An 18,902-nucleotide genomic window follows, 5' to 3' on the forward strand; every position below is an offset into this window, starting at 1 on the left:
GAACCTTCAGCTCCTGCCTTCCCCTGCAAGCTGTGTGGCTTTAAGTAGACTGCTTAATTTAGCTCAGCCTCGATTTCCCCATTTGCTAAACAGGGGCTCTACCTGGGGGATACATGAGGGAGTTGAAAAGAGAAAGCACAGGCCCAGCACCTCAAAGGGCTAAGGAGTCCTCCAGGAAAAGCAGTTGAAGGAAAGCTATTGCTCTTTGGCACCGCACCCCATCCCACGCCTCTCGGCCCTGATCCTCTGATCCCTCTCCATTCCAAAGGCTGGAGGAAAGAGCCTAGCCCCTGGGCTGGCCCCTGGCTGGATGTAAATGTTTATGCCAAGCCCAGCCTCCCAGGGACAAGTTATTTGCTCTGCTTGTAATTAATTGCAGTAGGCCCGTCTGGGTAATAAACTCTGCCGGGGAAACATAAACAGCTTGCACAGAGCTCCAAATCCATTGTGAGGTCAGCAGAGAGGGTCTGCAGGAATGGAATGTTCTCCCCCTCGGAGGAAGACCCTTGAAGACCATTTGAAAAAAAGCAGCTGATATTATGGGGTGCTTACCTTACTTGAGGCACAGTTGAGCCCTTGCATACCTGGTATCACTATGCTCCCCATTTTAAAGAGAACGAGGCTAAAGCCAAACAAGGCTGGGCTGGGAGGGACAGCAAGCCTGACTTCAGGAAAGGGTCGGGGGGAGGCAGCCATTCATTCAACAAAAATGTATGAGTACCCCCTGTGCCGGGTACTGGGACCAGAGAAAAGAAAAGAAAGTCACTGGCACAGAGGGTGACAGCAAGCTACAAGTGGCCATTCAAGCTCTGCAGGGCATAGAGCACCCAGTAGGCCTCTGGCGGGAGTGCAAAGTAGGTGTGCAGTGAGTGAGTTTCTGGCTGAGATTTACTGCTCTTTTCTTTGAGCCAGTGCAGCCTCTTGCCAACCAGTTCAAGGCGTCTCGAAGACACTGTGCCAGGGCTGGGGGTATAATGACGGATGAACAAAACATAACCTTTGCCCCCAGGGAGCTCAGTCCAACTGTAGGTATGCACATGTGGGTAAAGGAGTAGAATGTAAGACACAGCTTGATGAGGGATATGGGGGAGGAGAGAGGGATAACCAGCATTTACTGTGCCAGGCCCTGTGCTAAGCCCTACGATATCTCATTTAGGCCTTACTACAACTCTGGCAGTGGGGAAAGAATATTATCACCTCCATTTTATTTATTTATTTATTAAAGATTTTATTTATTTGTTCATGAGGGACACAGAGAGAGAGGCAGAGACATAGGCAGAGGGAGAAGCAGGCTCCATGCAGGCAGACCAATGCATAACCAAATCCCAGGACCCCGGGATCACAAGACAGATGCTCAACCACTGAGCCACCTAGGTGCCCATCCCCACTTTAAAGACAGGAAAACAGAGGTTCAGCAAGATTACCTGTCTCAAGGTCACAGACATAAGCAATAGTAGTGGAATGTGAACCCTGGCCTTACACCAAAGCTTATACTCTTTCCTCCTAGCCCCCCCCCTCCCTGTAGGGGGCACTGAAAGTGGGAAGGACCTGAGGACCATTAAGCAACCTTCACCTTTCCCCAGCTCTGCTCAAGGCAGGATGTGGGAAGCAGCGCGCCCTGCCGGCCTGGTTTCCCTTCTATGCTGGAAAAGTCAGCTTGCCTGCCAGGGCTTCGGTCTCTTAAACAAAAACCGGTCAGGCTTGTTACCTCCCTGCCCCCCAGGAGCAGGAAAGGTCAGTCCAGATTTCCACTCTGCCCTCCCCCATGAAAGGGCCACTCTGTTTACAACAGCCCCTTCCCAGGGAACTGTACTGGACAGCTTATAAACACTTTTCACCCTCTCAGGTCCTCTGACCACCAGCCCCCCACCCCAGCCGTCTGGATCCCAGCACCCAGCACCAGGTACAGCACAGTGCAGGTGAATTTGACAGCCGGCAGACTGGCTCCACTCCCATGGAAGGTGCACTGCCCACACACTCCCCCAATCCCCCAACCATCCCACCCCACCCCTGCCCGTCTCCATCCAGGTTCCATCCACATTTACTGAACCTGGGACCTTACCAGGCAGTTTCACCTGTGGTCCATTATTTAAACATTTCCACAGCCTTTTCAGGTAGGTATTACGTCCATGTCACAGATGAGCAAGACCGAGGGCAGGACTATTCCAGTCTCTTGCTTAACACAGCAAGTAAGATCCACAGCTGGGCCTAGCCCAGAACCAGCTCCCTCAGATGCCTTTCAAGTTCTGGCTCAGCAGGAGGGCTGCAAGTGTTGACCAGGTCCACACAGGTGGGATGAGTCCTCCCTGAGCACATGTAGGGATAAAGCACCAACATCCTGGCACAGAGGACCACCTGGCCTGAGCAGGGGCAGATCCACACTCCAATGAGTTCATATCGTTTGGAAGCCCTCTTTAAAAAAAAATAAAAATAAAGTACAAAAATATCTTCCTTTTGCACCTTTCACAAAGCCTCTGAGCACGTGGACCCAGCCTAGGTCTTGGAAGGGGCCCTGGAGCACAAGGGGCCTGAAGCTGAAGGTACAGCAGCCTCGTGGTGAATCCGCCTCTGGGCTGGAGGAAGGGCCCAGAGGCGATCCGATCACCACCCGCCTTCACAAAGGCCCTGCCTCCAGCCCAACAGACAGAGGAGGCTCCGGAGGACTTTCCTTCTTCTTGTCACACGTCCTGCTGCTACTAAGCCCTTCCCACAATTGGACCAAGTCCTTCTGTCTGTCTCCCTCTTGCCATGGTTGCAGAAGAGCAGAGCCCATCTGAGCGCAGGGCCGGCCCACAGAGTATGTATGCTCACATGGACAGCAGCGCTGGATTTCTTTGCAATCCTGGAGCACATCCCCAGGAGTATCTTCTATGCCTGGGTGGGCAGGGTCAGCCCCACCTGTGCCTGGAACCCTGGGCCAACAGGAACACCCCTACCAAGAGCCCCATCCCCAGATACCTAAAGGAGATGACACTATTTCCCAAGTGTTCCCACATCCCACATCCCATCTGGTCCACACATCAGCCCTGGATGATACACAGAGCCAGTTTTTTGTTCCCATTTACAGAAAGGGACAACAAATGACACTCATCGTGTGCCTACTCTGGGCTAGACATGCCAAGGGACCTTCACAAGTGACATCTCACAGACATCTGGCAGAAAGGGCTGGATTTCCCAGGGGACAGGTGGGAAGCTGAGGCCTAGCTTGGGCTCTGGGAATGGGGCTGAAGCCCTGCTCTCCCACCTCCCGGCCCAGACCTCTCTGCCCAGTCTCTTCACAGTCCGGAGTGGAGAGCTCAGAAGGCAGACATGCTGGAACACTGTGCACTGTGTGAGGAACAAGAGGAGCAGCTGGTGGCTTCTGACAGGCCTTCCTAGAAGAAGTGGATCAGAGGCTGCCTTCTCCTCTCAGGATGTGTCAGAGAAAGGGTGCACAGGCCTTGGAAGCCTGAAACCTGCTTGAAAGCAACAGCCTCACAGACTCAGGGCCTGAATCTGCCCACATGCTGCCAAGCAGGAAAGGGCCTCATGCCCACCTCCCACCTTCCACTTGCTCAGCCTTCCAGGCCCTTCACAAGACCACCCCTCACCCAGCAAGCCAGCTGCCTGGTGCCTGCTCTTGCTTGCCCAAGTCCTACCTCTGTCCTTCCCTCATGATTCATTCACTCATACATCCATTCTACAAACCCTTATGGAGAATGTAGTGTGGGTGACCAACTGTCCCCAACCACCCACGACAAAGGAGTTCCCTAAGATGGACTGAGACAGTCCCAGGAAAACTGGGATAATTGATCCCACTGATATACCCTGTGCCTGGCCCTGTGCTGTCACTGAGGACACACTGGACAGACATGGTGCTGCCCTCAGGGAGCTTCCAGTTGGAGAGTGGTTCTCACTCAAAGAGGAACTACCATCAAAGGCACCTGCTCAGCACCTCCCACACATTATCAACTGCAATCCTGGGAGGAGGATATTATCATCTCCATGGTATAATTAAGAGCTCAGAGAAGTGACTTGAGCTGCCCAGAGTGGCAGAGCTAACAGTGACATGCCAAGACCTGGACTCAGATCCAGTAAGACCGATAAAGGAAAGGGCGGGTTCCAACATGAACTTTAAGAAGACAGAAAAATATAGATATGTCTTATTTTTAATTCATTTTGTAGCCCCCAGCATTGGCCTGGGTAGAGGTTCAGAAACTGTGTGGAAGGAACAGAGTGGAGGGAGGAAGGAGGGGGAGGAGGAGGGAGAGGGTAGGGGGGGATAAAGGAGACTGGGAAAGGAGGGGGGATGAAGGGAAGGGGAGGGACTACCACGAGGGAGGGAGGAGAGAGAGGGAGGAAGGAGGGAGGCACGTGCCTGATTTAATCACCTCCAGGCTCCAGGCTAGGAAATCCCAACCCCCAATTCACAATACCAACATTTCCCTTTTCACAGACCGTGTCAGCTGTTTTCAGCACCAGCACCAGGAAGGAAGTGAGAAGAGGGAAAGAGTGCTTCTCCTTTGGGTCAGCAGCCCAGTGTTCACTTCCTCCAGGGAATCTTCCCTGACTCACACCCCCACCCAATCCTGGGCTCTGTTTGAGTACAACAGTCATGTGTGTCAAAAGTATGTATGCGTGTGTGTGCATGTGCATGTGGGGCTTGTACACTTGCTCCAAGTCCCTTCTCCAAACCCAGACGTCACCTGGCTAGGCCAGCCCTATCAGGAGCTGGGGGTCCAAAAGGTACCAGACACAGGTCTGCCCTCCAGCACAGGAAACTGACCTAGAATGTAATGGGCCATCACAGAAGCCTGCACGGTGCAAGGGAGCGTGCAGGAGGGCACTGACTGCCCAGGCAGGGAGCCCCCAGTCAACGGAAGGTGCCACGCCTAAGCATGCTGCAGCAGGTGCTTAGTACAACAGATCAGCTGAACCAACCGTGCTGAGGTTAGGTTCTACCTTCAAACATAAGGGAGATGCCACCAGTCGGAGGAAGAAGGCATTTCAGACAAAGAGGCTGCCTTGAACAAAGGCACAGTGGGAGAAAGGATGAAGACCGTGGAGGAATACCCAAAAGTCAGTACAGCCAGGGTGTTGGCTGTGTGGTGGGGAGAGCTGGGAAAGAAGTTTGCCATAGCCGGTGGAGGGCCTCCAACGCCCCTGGAGAATGTGGACTGTCCTACACGAAATGGGAGCAACTGGCCAGTATTTAAACCAGAGGAGAAAAACAGAGTCAGATGCGGATTTCAGAGTAAGAGAGTGGTTTTGGAGGTGTCTAGCCTGAGGAAAGGGAACAGCAGCCAGCAGATGACTGTAACAGTCCAGAGGGGGCTTGGCCTGAGCCAGTGGCAGTGGAATGGGGAGAAGAAATGCGCTCTGGTGATAGGGACACGTATCCATCACCATCAGGCTGGCTGCCCCCGGAAGGTTAGGGTTTAGGAGCTTGGCATACCCCTGCCCCCAAACACTCCAACAAAAGCTGGGGCTGGAGGGAGCCAGGTTGTTGTGTGGCGTGGGACAGGACTAGATCTGGGACTGGGGGTCATGGTTCTTTGGTTGAAAGTTCTTCCTACCAAAAAACACTTCACTTTTTTTTTTTCCTGGCAAAATTGGCTGCAAAAGAGTGAATATCCGAGATGACCAGACTGTCTCAAGTATGCATGCAGAGTCCTTGCTGCTGCAGTCAGCCCTCTAAATGAGAAATGAATATGTGCATATTAACCACTCCATTATGCCATGTGATCATCTTTGTCATTTATAGGATATTAAAAAAATATCTTGCAAAGAAAAAGTTCTCCTTACGGAGTTTAAAAATGCTTCCAGGTTTCTTCTACTGCCCTGGGGCTATAAAGCCCCATAATACAATCATCCTGTTAATGTGCTGAGTGCTTTCATTAGCACAGATACAACAGAGAAAGAAGGAAACTTTATGCCCAGAGGCTGAAAAACCCCACACACACGCAGAGCTACTGGCAGAGGAAAGGTGAGAACCCCAGTCCACTGCTCTTCTCCACCATGCTGGCATGCAGCCCCTGGCCTCCCTATGTGTTCCCAGAGATGGCCCCCAGAGCTGCAGTGTCCCTACCTCCACTGCCACCCCACAGCCCCAAAGCTTACAGCTGTTTCTCACAAGACATAGTTTCCTATTCCATGCCCATCACTCATCTAGGAAGTCACCGGACCCTCTGCAGGGTCTCCTCCACTGGAGGAAAGCCTTTGCTCTGGTGGCCCTCTACCAGAAGAGACCTTGGACAGACCCTCAAACCTTCTTGTTTCCAATGGTGGGTTTGCTGGACCTGGTGTCTTCTCATGTATCTGTCCCATTTCTCCGGTCCAGGCCCAAGCACTCACTGTGATGCCATGTGGCAGAGCTTTGACTTTCACCCTAAATTTTGTGTCCTCAAACAGTTTGCAGCCCTGCCTGGGTGGCTCAGTCATTTTAGCATCTGCCTTTGGCTCGGGTCATGATCTCAGGGTCCTGGGATCAAGCCCTATGTTGTTGGGGCTCCCTGCTCAGGAGGGAGTCGGCTTATGTCCCTCTCCCCCTCCGCTTGTGCGCCCTCTCTCTCTCTTTCTCTCTCTCTCCCAAATGAATAAAATCTTTTTATTTTATTTTATTTATTTATTCATGAGAGACACACACAGGCAGAGGGAGAAGCAGGCTCTCCGCAAGGAGACTGATGTGGGACTCTATCCTGGCCCTGAGTCAAAGGCAGACACTCAACCACTGAGCCACTCAGGCGACCCCCAAATGAACAAAATCTTAAAAAAATTTTGTTGTTGCTGTTTAAAAACAGTCTGCAGCTGCAGCATACTTCTAAGTGACGACAGATGAAATGAGTGTCTGACACTGTACCTGGTACACAGGACATCCTCAAGCATCTGATGAAGTGGGACGCCTGGGTGGCTCAGTGGTTGAGCACCTGCCTCCAGCTCTGGGTGTGATCCGGGGTCCTGGGATCCAGCCCCATATCGAGCTCCCCCCTGGGGAGACTGCTTCTCCCTCTGCCTCTTTCTCTCTCTGTGTCTCTCATGAATAAAATAAATTAAATCTTTTTTTTTTTTTTTAAGGATCTGATGAAGGAAGTCAGTCCTGGCTAAAAACATCTGTCACACATAGCACCAACACAAGCTTCACCTTTCTTTGGCTCACTTCAAACTCAGCATCCAAAGCCTGCTCCAGCACCCACCATCCCTTCTGAGGAGTTGCCTTTGACTCTTAGCCACTGGTCTTACTCTGCTCCCAGGAGAAAATAATCCACATTACCCACTTCTAGTACGTTGCAGTGATCTATTCCCAAAAGACAGGGCAGCACCAGGGCTGAGACTCACAGGTTTCCTCTTTGTGCCTCAGGGGCCCAGTCTCGGGCCTGAGATGTGGCAGGTACACAAGAAGTGTCTGTTCCCGGGTACCTTCTTCAGAGGACCGGGGTGGAGTACAGAAAGGGTACAAGCCAACCCTGTAAGCACCCAGCCCAGAGGAACCCCCGTGGTGTTCTCTGCCAGAAAGTTCCTACCACCCCAGCACTGGAGGGCTAGGCCTATGAGAAAGGGTCTCAGGTGGCAGACAGGGGCAGAGCTGCTCACGAAATCAGCTTCCCACGAGGTGAGATAGGCAGCTGGGATGGGCCAGGCAGTCTGGGGACATGTGCTGAGCAGAGGTCCGGGCCTGGCACTGCAAGTACTTGAGAAATGTTTGTGGAACAGAGTAGAACAAACTGAAAAATGCTGGCTATTTGTTCCTCTGGCTGCAAAGAGGCCAGGTCCCCTCTGGGGGCATTTCGCAGGCAAATTATCTCAGGACACAGCCTGTTTCCTCTAATGAGGGCTTCTCCCCTCTGCGGCTGGGCTCCCAGGAGTGTGGGAAGGGGGGCCGTGCACTGAGCCAGCACAGAGCCAGCGTCAGCGGCCGCACTCCAGCAGCGCATACTGTTCTCCCCGCACGGTGTGGGCGGCAAGTACCACCACCCCAGGCAGGGGGCTGGTCACATTGACCTCTCAGGCCCAGGAATCCTGAGCAGAGCAGCTCCGGCCTCCTCCTGGGCCCCTCTGGGGAGGAAGAGAAAGAAGCCGAGAGTTGGGCTGTTATGTAACCAGCTTCCTTGGAGTCGAGGCCCTGGCATGTCACAGCCCAGCACTGCAGGGAGAGGCCGGGGGAGGGGGAGGCGGCTTTCTTCCCTCCTTTACTGCCTCTCCTCCAGACCTCGGCAGACCTCGGCAGACCTCGGAGGCAGGAGGCAGAGGCCGCTTCCCAGCGCCTCAGCTCCCAGCAGACACTCCCGCTAGGGGTTAGGAACCAGGAAGGGCCTTGTCCTCGGAGTGTGTGACACAGTGGCCTGCTGGCTTCCCGGGCAGAAATCTGGCTCTGCACTCCACAGCTGCACCTGGGGGTGTGGGCTAAGGGAGGGAGGCCTGGGGCCCCCCACAAGGCTCACCCCGGCCCCTGGCTTCTGGCCCCCTCCAAATTCTCCCCACTTCCTCTTAGACAATCTGCTGCGGGGGAGAGGCCAGAAGGCTGGGGGCTCAGGCTGCCCTGGCAGCACACTGCCCAGCCCCTCCCTGGCCCTGCATAATCTCACTTCCCTTTCCTGCCATCATCTGAACTTCTTCTCTGGCCCAGTGCAAACCCCCACCCCCGCATACTCAACTGTGTGCATAGCCCCTGGGACAGGACAGGAGGGAGGGGATGAGGGAAGCAGGGCAGCAGAGAGAAGAGCTGAGATCTGCTCCTGGTCTTGAATGACAGCGAGGGCTTCATCAAATCCTTACCCTCTGGGCCATATTATTATACCTACCACACAAATGAGAAACCTGACACCCAGAGAGCCTGAGACCCGTCCCAAGGTCATGCAGCTGATGTGCAATATTGCTGGACAGCAAAGCTGCCCGAGGCTGTGTGACTCTTCCAGACCTCGTGGCTCTACCTTTGGGGTGTTACTATCAGGAGACATTGTACAGCTCTCACCGGTCATCACTGAGGATGCTAGTTTGGGAGCCACGGATGGCCATGAAGACAGGGACAAGGCATGACAAAGGCCAAGAGCTTACTTGCTGCCACCCATAGTCTTCCCTTCTGATTAAACTATAGGCACTTGATCTCAGGCTGGATCATACCCATACATGGCCTGCCCCTTCTGGAAGACTGGGATGCTAGTGGCCAAGCTTCCCTGCACAGAGCACAGCCTGCTGTCTCTGCCCTCTTCCCTCCTTGCTGTGGAACTGGGAAGGAAAGGTCTTGGGGACCTCCTAGGCCAAAGCCCTTTCCCCTTCCTTCTTGACACATGGTAAAATGGAGGCCCAAAGAAGAAAAGTACCTTGGCCATGGTATCAGAGGGACAGTGAAGAAGTGGGGTCCCTGGATCCCAGGTCAGAGCCCCTGCCCTTGATTTATCTCACATAGGTGCTGTCCCAGATAGCACTCTCTCTCAATTGTCTGTCTGTCTGTCTGTCTCTCTCCCTGCTCCCCACCTCCTGCTTTCTTTTCCCAGGTCTGCTTACAGGCCCCATGCCTGAAGCCTCCTTCACAGCACCGCTCATCATTTCACACTCTTCTGAGCCCCACTACCCCCACCCTCTTCCTTCCACTCCTCGGGGCCAACGAGCAATTCTTGGGTGGTTTAATTAGCTGATCATGACCGCAGCCTGGTGGATCCAGTGCCCAGAACCCTGTCCCCAGTAATTAGGTGGGTTCTGAGTATTTGCCCAGTGGGAAGCCAATGGGGAGATCTCTCCAGCTGCATAAAGAGCTCCTTGATCACCCATGGGTCATTAGAAGCCCCTCCTCAGGCCAGGTCAAACCACACTGGATATACTGTAGCCAGACCCAGATGTCCATTCTACAGAGAGTCTCCGTACTTGCCCATGCCACAGTCCAGACCCAGGAAGGTTCAGGAAATGTCTGAGGATGGGGATGATGAATAGAACCCACACTCTGGGGGCCAGGAAGGGATGGCTCCATGGCTGGAGCGCTAATGGAAGAAGTAGGATTTGGACAAGCAGCGAGAAGCAAGGATGGCATCTAAACGTGGGGAGCAGCACAAGAAAAAGTAAGAAGGCTGGAATGAGCCACCAATTTCCATGCCAGATAGCTCTGCTTATCAGAAAACACATTCTCAGGACACCTGGGCGGCTCAGTGGTTGAGCATCTGCCTTTGGCTCAGGTTTGATCCTGGGGTCCTGGGATTGAGTCCTGCATCAGGCTCCCCACAGGGAGCTTATCCCTCCCTGCTTATCCCTCTGCCTGTGTCTCTGCCTCTCTCTCTCTCTGTCTCTCATGAATAAATAAATAAAATCTTTAAAAAAAAAATTCTCCTAGCAAGGTAAAGCCACTCATCCTATGACCTCAGCTCTTTGGGTCACACACAAAATCACTTTTAGATATTTCAAAATCAGCAAAGATGTCCCATTGTCCTCACCAACACACTACACCCCCCCCCCCCAAGTATATCTTTTCCCAGTGAAACACCTACAGCCAGCCTCCTTCACTGAACAAATATTATGGAGTTCGGTGCCAGGTCTGCACAGGGACAGGGACAAGAGACTCAGGGCAGGTGTCCTTGGTCTCACATGGAGGACATCAAGGAGTATGTAAATAACCAGTACACATTAGGGGGTGTAGGGGGAGTAGATCAGTGCCAAGAATGAGAGAGAGAAAGGGGGTGGGGATAGAATGGCGGAAAAAAAAAAAAAAGTCAAAGGCACTTCGGGATCTGTGAGGACTTCCTGAAGGAGGCCATATATGATCCAGGCCTTGAAGGACAGACAGGAAGGGTACTGTGTTGGGTCAAGTCACCACCTGTGTACTAAGGATCAATGATATAACAGGCTTGTGCTGAGACCTTTGAAGCCTCAAGAGGGAATCAAACAGGGTCCTTCTCTGGAGGAGCTCACAGCCTGGTGAAGCAGCTAACCTCAAATAACACTGCCCTTGTGCCAGGGACTTGTCCATGAGCCTCAGCTATTTCAACTCAGTTAATCCTCGAGGCAACCTGCTGTGCCGGCACTATTACTGCCCCATTTTGCAGATGAGGGTGCTGTAGCAGAGAAAGGGTTAAACAGTAGGAGAAGTCACAGAGCTGGTAAGTGGCAGAGCTGGTATTTGAAACCTGGAAATCTGGTTCTTCCTAAATCCCACCCACTATACTAATCAGTCTATGCTAATCAGATCAGAGTGGGCTGAGGGCACAGTCCACAGTCACCCAGGCCCAGTTCCCCTGCAGTCTCGGTCCCCTGGCCTGTGACAGAGGCCTGAGCTTTGTCTTATCCCCCACTTCTGGCATCCCCTGGAAGAAAGGTCACCCCCAAACCTACTAGCAGAACATGGGAAAGGCATAACTCAGGGAGAGTTACCTCCTTGCACATGATGGGTGACTTGACTTCCATGGGGACACCAAGACCTAGAGAGTGTGAATGTTGTGCCCAAGGTCACAGAGCAATGATTAAGCGTTAGAGCATACCCCTGGGACCCTCCTGAGATGGTACATCTCGGCCGTCTGCTCCCTCCCCTTCCCCCTGCCCTTTTGTCAAAACACATCCTTGCCCACTAATGGCACCAGAGAAGGGAGGAGGATGAAGCTGCAAACGAACCAGGAGGCCTAGCTGTCGAGCTGGAGGCCCACAGCCATAGGGACAGGCCCTCTGGCCTCATCCAGGCCCACAGCCATTCTGTTTCTGGACCCATGGGTGCATGTTGGAGAGAGAGGCCGTGCCACCCCTGAGTGCTCAGACCTTGAGTGAGGAGTAGGTCTCCTCCTGGCCTGACACCAGCCATACACCCCATCTCGTTCCAGGCTCTTCAGACCCACAAATGGATCCCTTTCCAAGTACAAGGAGGCCCCAGGGAATCAGCTGTGACCCCAGCCAGGCCCAGCCCCATCCTAGGCAGAGGGAAAGCCACTCAGTCGCTGTGGTGACTTTAGTCACACACAACTCCTGGACCTGTGTGGTCCAGTCCCTGGAGCCTGGCCTCATCTGGCACCAGGTCTCCTGAGAAGGAACAGGCAGTTCCTCTAAAGTAGACTAAAGATGGGGCCAGTCCCAGGAAGGAGGAGGCGTCTCCAGAGAGATGACCCTGCCAGGGCCCCTTGGGGAGGGAGGGAGGGGACTGGGACAACAGACTCCTTTGTTCCCCTCTCAAAAGCAGCCACCCTGTCCTGCCCCACCCCCTCTGTTGTACCCCAGCTACCAGGACTCAAGCCCCGCCTGGGGCAGGACCCATCCTGCACACAGGAGACAGAGAGGGTGCCTGAAACCATCAGAGATAATACCCATTCATACTGAGACATGCCCCACCTTCAGAAGCCTGCAGTCTGACGTGGGACACAGGGCTTCCTTCGGCAGAAGCCTGTCTGATGGAGGAGAAACTGGTTTCACTCCCAGGAACCCCATTCTGATAGGGATGGTACCTCCCTCTCCCTCAGAACTTCACAATCTGATGGAAGAAACCCCCCATTGCCCCACCCCCCACTGAAACTGGTCTAATGTCCCACATGGCTTTCACCCTCAGAATTCCCGAATATTAGGGAAGACCTAATATCAGCCTTTAGGATGCCCCTGGGCTGGGATCCCTGGGTGGCACAGCGGTTTGGCGCCTGCCTTTGGCCCAGGGCGCGATCCTGGAGACCCGCGATCGAATCCCACGTCGGGCTCCCGGTGCATGGAGCCTGCTTCTTCCTCTGCTTGTGTCTCCGACTTTCTGTGTGTGTGTGTCTATCATAAATAAATAAAAATTAAAAAAAAAAAAAAAAGGATGCCCCTGGGCTGAGAGCAGAGGCAAGAAGGAAGGATTCAGTCCAGTCAACAAATCTTTACCAGGCATCTCCAATGAATCAAACCCAGTGATGGATAAAGGACCCACAAACAGAAAACAGAAATAGCCCCAAACCACAAGGAGCTCACCAAATGGAGAATTAAAAAAAAAAAAAAAAAAAAACACCTGCGGTACCAATAAATGTGTGAGAAACTGCCATGAAACGCACCCACCCAGCACCCAAGGCCTAGTTATCAGGGCAGCCGCATCCCTCAGCAGCCACACCCCACACACTCTTGCGCCTGCACCCACCGTCTGCCCTTTCTGTCTAGACAGCTTGCCCCAGGACCCAGCTTAGAAGACACTTCCTCTGGGAAGGCTTCCCCCAGGACACCCAGCCTGAATCAGATGTCCCTCTTTCAGGAGCCAGTGCAGACAACCTCCCCTATGACCAGCTCACATTTCTGCAATGTCCTCCCACCCCCAGCTGAGCTTGACCCCCCAGGTTCCCACACCCCCAGTTCCTAACACCCCAAGCCCAGGGCCTCACACTCTTCCTCCACTAGGCCCACCCCAGCTCCAAGCACAGAGAAAAACAGAGTTCTCCCCTCTCCCCTATAACCCCTTGCCACCCCATCAGAAGCCCTCTCACCAAGTCACCAGCTGCAGCCTTCTGGCTGACTCCCAGGAGCCTCACTCAGGCTGGGCCCCTCGTCCCCCTCAGGTATCAGTGCTCTCCAAGGCTCCAGCTGTCTCTAACTGTCCTCTGCACACACCATACCTCTTCCCTGCACCACAATACCCATGTTCCCCAAGGTAACCACCACTTCCAAACCCAAGACTCAAATCCCCACCTCCCTCCTCCATCCCTACCCCAGGACTCTGACCCATTTATGCAGAAGCCTCCCTACATCTTCATCAACTTCCAGTCTGGCTCCCTGTCAAGCTGCCCCCTTCCTGCAGGCCTCAGAGAGATAGATGGTCAGCACAGTCACTCTAACAGTAGCAGAGGATGGCCTGGCTGAGGCCAGGGGGCCACTGGGTTGTGGTGACTCTCCATCTATTGGTATTCCATTGTCATAGCTCCGAGCTGTAACAAGCCCCCTGAACCCATGCCAGTGGAAAACTTCAGTCTCAGGCAAGGATGCCCAAACTTGGAAGGGAGAGAGCAGTGGAGAAGTCTGAAGCCCAGAAGCCAGCCTAGACTGGGGACCAGAGATGGTAAGTCAGATCTAACACTCCCACTTCCCAGCGAACCCCAGAAGCATCCCTGGACAAAGCCACAGGACTTCCCTAAGTTCCAGCCAAGATAGGTCACCCAGAGTTTAACAGCCAAGAGAGATGACAGCCAAGGTTAAGAGAGTTGGTGATTATGCATCCCCATCACACCCACTCTCCTCCCCTCCAACAAAGAAACTGTCATAAACATCTGTAGGAAAGAGAATCCCATTCTATCCCACTGCCTCGCAGAAAGTCCCTCCTGTTACCTAACTCTGATCATTCGTGTCGGCAGTTTAGTTAAGGAAGAACAGCAAGAACCAGAAGGGATGCACAACTTGAGGGGGGAGCTGCCAAGGAAGTGGGGGAGGCCAAACCATGTGGGCCATTCAGCCCTCTCCCTCTGGGTGAAGCACGGTGCAGCAGAGGGCTTTGTGAACACACAGGCTGCGTTCAGAAGCTTGTTGGCGGAATGGCAGCAGACAAATTACTTAATCTCTCCTAGTCTGTTTCCTCATCTGTAAAAGGGAATAAAAATCCCTCCATTAACAGGATCACTGGGAGAACCAAATGAGATCATGCATGTAAGTCTCCTGACACATACCAGACACCCGAGCAGTAGGGCTAATGGACACCACCTTCTCATTCATATTTCTCAGTTGCATCCTCTCCACGACCTTAGCTCAGATCCTACCTTCTCCCAGGCTTCTCCTGGGCCTCCTCACCAGTCCCCCTGCTTCTGCCCTATGGCCCCTGCCACTGCCAAAGGTGTTCCTCTGAAAGGGACATCTACTCCCATGCCTCCTCTCACCCTACCTGCTGAACCATGAACCACCACAGACTCTCCTTAGCCAGGAATGTCAGGTTGAGTAGCCTGTGTTTCTCTCTTGAGGCTCACTCATCATCATAAGCCCAACCTGCAGGCTGCACGGGGTGCTTCATGCCTCCGAGCCTTCGCACAGTCTGTACCCTTAGGCCAGGAACGACATCCCCAGGGTTACCACCCTGGCCTCCTCATCCTTCCAGATGAAGCTCCCGTAGCTCCAAAGCCACCTCCTTCCCACAAAAGCTTCCTTCACCATGCCCCCTGCTGGGACTGGGGTGTGGACTCCTTTTTAAGCCTCCCACAGCACATGTCACCCTGCAGTATAATCACCTGCTCTGCTCTAAATCCTTCCGGGACAGAGTGGGGCCCTTCTTCTCGGAAGCCCCAGCCCCCGACAGTCAACATTTGTTGAATGGATGTATGATTGCTCCCAGAGCACCTTGTTAGAGCAATCATCATACCACCTGCCCTGTAATTAATCCCATCCAAGCATTTGTCTCCTCCCCTTCTTCCCCCTGGACCCTGGGAGTTCCTAGACGACAGTGACAGCTTCTGACTCATTCTCATTTTCATATAGGGGGTGGGTCCAAGTGCAGAGATGGATGCCATGACTCCTGATCCTTAGAGTATTGGGTATTCGCAGTTTCCTCTTCTAGGTCAGAGAAAGTAGAAACCCATGGCCCACAGAATGAGGCAAGGTACAGCCCATTATTGATTTTGCCCTTCTCTTCCAAATTACTCAGGAAACCTGTCTGGAAGGAGGAGGGAGGCCTCCTGGGACTACAGGAGAGGGGAGAAGAGCAGGGCCACCATCCATTGAATGGACTTTAGCCAAGCCTGGGCTTCAGGCTTCAGGCAGCACCTCTTCCCCTTCCCCAGCAAATTCAATAAACACAAGAGAGCCTTGAAATTTTTTAGTATTGACAGCTCCAATTTACAGACAGGAAAACAAAGGCCCAGAAGGGTAAAGACAATTATCCAAGGTCCCCCAATGAGCTAGAGGCAAGCAGGGGGAGTTGTGGAAAAGATCCTAACCCCAAAGATAAGGTCTCCAACAGGTACCTAGCTGCTCACTGTGTCTCCATCTTGCTGACAACCTACGCCAGCCGTGGGGAGCAGGGACATCCCTCCTCAAGTCACAGAGAGGCAAACCAAGGCCTAAGAGGGGCTGAGTCACCCTGATGGCGAAGCAGAATAGGAGGAATAAAGAAGAGCAAGGGTTCCTAACTCTCACAAGGAGAAAAATCTAATCTCAATGGTCAGGAGGATCTTGGCTTTGGGGGACACAGACAGCAGAAGAGACAGTCACATATCCTCCTACTGAGAACAAAGACCAGGTCACAGTGCCGGTCAGCCAGCTGCAATGAGGACTAATCATCAAGGTGAATGCAGAGGCCTCATGATCTTCTGCAGCCTCCCTCCACACACAGAGCAGGGAACCCCACCTCAGCCTTTAACCCAGGGCCCATGCAGGCCTTCGTTAGTAGTGCCCACGGGCAAGCCACAGAGAAATGGCTCTGGGGCCAAGTGGGCTCTGGCCTCTGCCCTGCTTCTGACACCCCTTGACCTTAAGCAAGTCAGGTAACCTCTAACACTCTGGTTCCTCTTCTGGAAAACAGGAAGGGGAAAATTAACCTCCTTGAAGAGCTGTCAAGAAGATGGTGGGGAAGCAGTTTCTAAATTACCTCCAAGCCTCAGTTTTTTCTTCGGAAAAATGAAAATAATCTCTGGAGGATCTTTCTAATGCTGTTGAGAAAGAGTGTCAGATGGTAGTCAGTGTGAAATTGCTTTGTTGTGGTCACAAAACGTGATGACCACTAGGGTTACTTCTCCCTAATATCTGCTCCTTTGGGGAGGAAATAGGTCTTGCATATCTTTGATCCCCACACTATGCTTAGTACACAGCAGGCACTCAATACATAATTATTAGAAGCAAGAAGAGAGACAAGGAGGGTGGAGAGAGGGAAGAGAGGAGGGAGAAGCTTCTAGTATTACTTAAAGGAGTAGGCAAAGTGAAGGGGAACAGCTGGGGTGACAAACCAGAGTGCCTGTCTTGGTCTAGAGGGGCTGTCCCCAGGGGCTGCCCTGCCTCAGCTTCCTCCCCTGTTTTTGTCCCAGTTTTCTATCTCAGAGGCAAAGCCTCTCCCTTTCTGAGCCAGGGCAAGCTCCTAAGAAGATAGGAACCCCTTTCCCCACCCCAGCTTAAAACAGATCCTGGCCAGCCACCCCAGGCCTCTGGAGGTCAGAGGGAAAGGAAACAGAGTGGATGGGATGCATTTTTCCCAGGCTCCGGGGGGCCTGCCACCCTGTGTGATGTGGTTCCCCTTCTCGCCATGCAGGGACTGGAGAGAGTGTGTCAGCAGCCCCATGCGGTGCCAGTCTGTGTGGGTATTAGTCTGACACACGTGCCTGTGGAGGTCGGTGCTGGTGTGGTCTTGCAGACCCTGCGCTGAGGAGACATGTACCAGCATGAGCGTGTGAGGGTACAACTCAGAGGGTTTGTTACAGTGAGTGCAAGTGACACTGCATGTGTGCACTGGTGTAGGCCAACATGTGTGTGCCCACACGAAGGTGTGATAGAACTGATGTGTGCTGGAGTGTGACCTGTGTATGCCAACCTGACCGTCAGCAAGAATGTGCTCCCGAGTGTATACCAGTGAGTGTGTGACAGTATGTTATTGTACGTGATGAGCGTGTGGCAGTGAATGTCTGAGTGTGACAGCATGAGTGTGCCCGTGTGCCTCCATGAGCCTGTGTGCCATTGCCATTGTGTGTTAACCTGCCCCCTTGCGTCTCTGCGTCTGCTGGCCAGTACTGGGTGTCAGCAGCGAGGGAGTGTGTGTGTGTGTGTGTGAGTGTGTGTGAGTGTGTGTGAGCCCGAGGAGCTGCGAGCCGGATGGGGCGTCCGGGTCCTTGCTCTCGGTACCCCCACCCTCGGCCCACTGGCCCCGCGGCCCCGCCAGCGAGCACACGGGAGACCTGGGGCACCGGCGAGCTGCGTGCCGCGGAGCCAGGCGTCGGCGCTCCCGGGGTGACCGCCCGGAACCCCCGCCCGCGCCCGCGCCCTCACCCAGGTCGCCCCCGCGGGCACCGGGCCGGGCCGCCGCCGGCACTCACCGCGTCCCTTTGTCGCCCATGGTCCGCCGCGGCCGCAGGAGGTCCGAGGCGACAGCGCCCAGGCTGGAAAATCCCCGGCCGGCAGGAGGAGCGCGGGCCAGCCGGCTCCCGGCTCCCTGCTCCGCCTCCTCCGCTCCCGGCCGCCGCCGCCGCCGCCGCCGCCCCCGCCCCCGCCCCGGCCCGCCCGCCGCGCCGCACAGCGCCCGGGCCGCGGCCAGGGGCGTGGAGCAGTGCGGGAGGGTGCGTGTGCCTGCGCGTGTGCCTGCGCGTGCCTGCGTGTGCGCGGCCGCGCAGGGCGGCGGGCGCGCCAGGGCCCCGAGGTCGGCACGGGGGTCCCCACAGCCGTGCACCCCGCTGTGCGTGTGTGTGTGTGTGTGTGTGTGTGTGCGCTGTACGTGAGGGCGCACGCTGGGGTGTCTATACGTGCGCGTGTGTGCACGCGAGTGTGTCGGTGCGTGTGCACGCCCGTGTGCTCCTGCCGACTAGGGAGTGTATGTGATGGAACGGTGTGCACGTCTTCGTGCAGTGGTGCGTGTGTGCAGGAGCGCTGCCCCGCGCACGCCGGAGCCGCCTTTCATGCGCGACGGAGGGTGCAAGTCCAAGGTCGGCCCACCCCAAGGCTGAGCTTCCTCCCAGCGCAGCCCCGGGTTGGGTGGGGGTGGGGGCCTGTAGGAGACCCCGGGTGCCTGGCCCGGCCTCAGCCCCACCCCCCCACCCCAACTCCCCGCCCCTTGTGGAGAGATAACAGCAACCCCCAGGGACAGGAAGAAGGGGCCACGACGCTGGGGAACTGATGAGGGTGGGAGGGGGCCAGAGACCAGCCAGGGGTGGTGGCGGTGGCTGCCCAGGAAGAGGAAGCAGTGAGCACCGGAGATAAGGAAGAAGCTTAGAGCTGGCCCGCTGTGGCCTGGGAGTCTGACCCGGCAGGGTAGCACAATGCAAAGGCCCCTACCAAGCTTCATGGCTTTTTATGGGTGACACTGGACACCAGCCCTCTCAAAAGGGCTGCAG

General features: G+C 54.5%; 1 protein-coding gene across 6 annotated transcripts in view; it reads right to left on the reverse strand.

Annotated features, from left to right (window-relative positions):
- ARRB1 (arrestin beta 1) overlaps positions 1-18,048 on the reverse strand; it is a 76,775-nt gene extending 58,727 nt beyond the window's left edge. Inside the window, exon 1 of one of the 6 annotated variants that reach the window (XM_077867059.1) lies at positions 17,892-18,048. In XM_077867059.1, coding sequence (XP_077723185.1) covers positions 17,892-17,911 — 20 coding nt within the window. In that variant the 5' untranslated portion in view covers positions 17,912-18,048. The remainder of the gene's footprint in view (positions 1-17,891) is intronic. The other 5 variants (XM_077867064.1, XM_077867058.1, XM_077867061.1 and 2 more) reach the window with 5 other exon arrangements.
- Between the last annotated feature and the right edge of the window lie 854 nt (positions 18,049-18,902).

Source organism: Canis aureus, chromosome 23, assembly GCF_053574225.1.
Source record: "Canis aureus isolate CA01 chromosome 23, VMU_Caureus_v.1.0, whole genome shotgun sequence".
In the NCBI taxonomy this organism is placed as follows: Eukaryota; Metazoa; Chordata; class Mammalia; order Carnivora; family Canidae; genus Canis; species Canis aureus.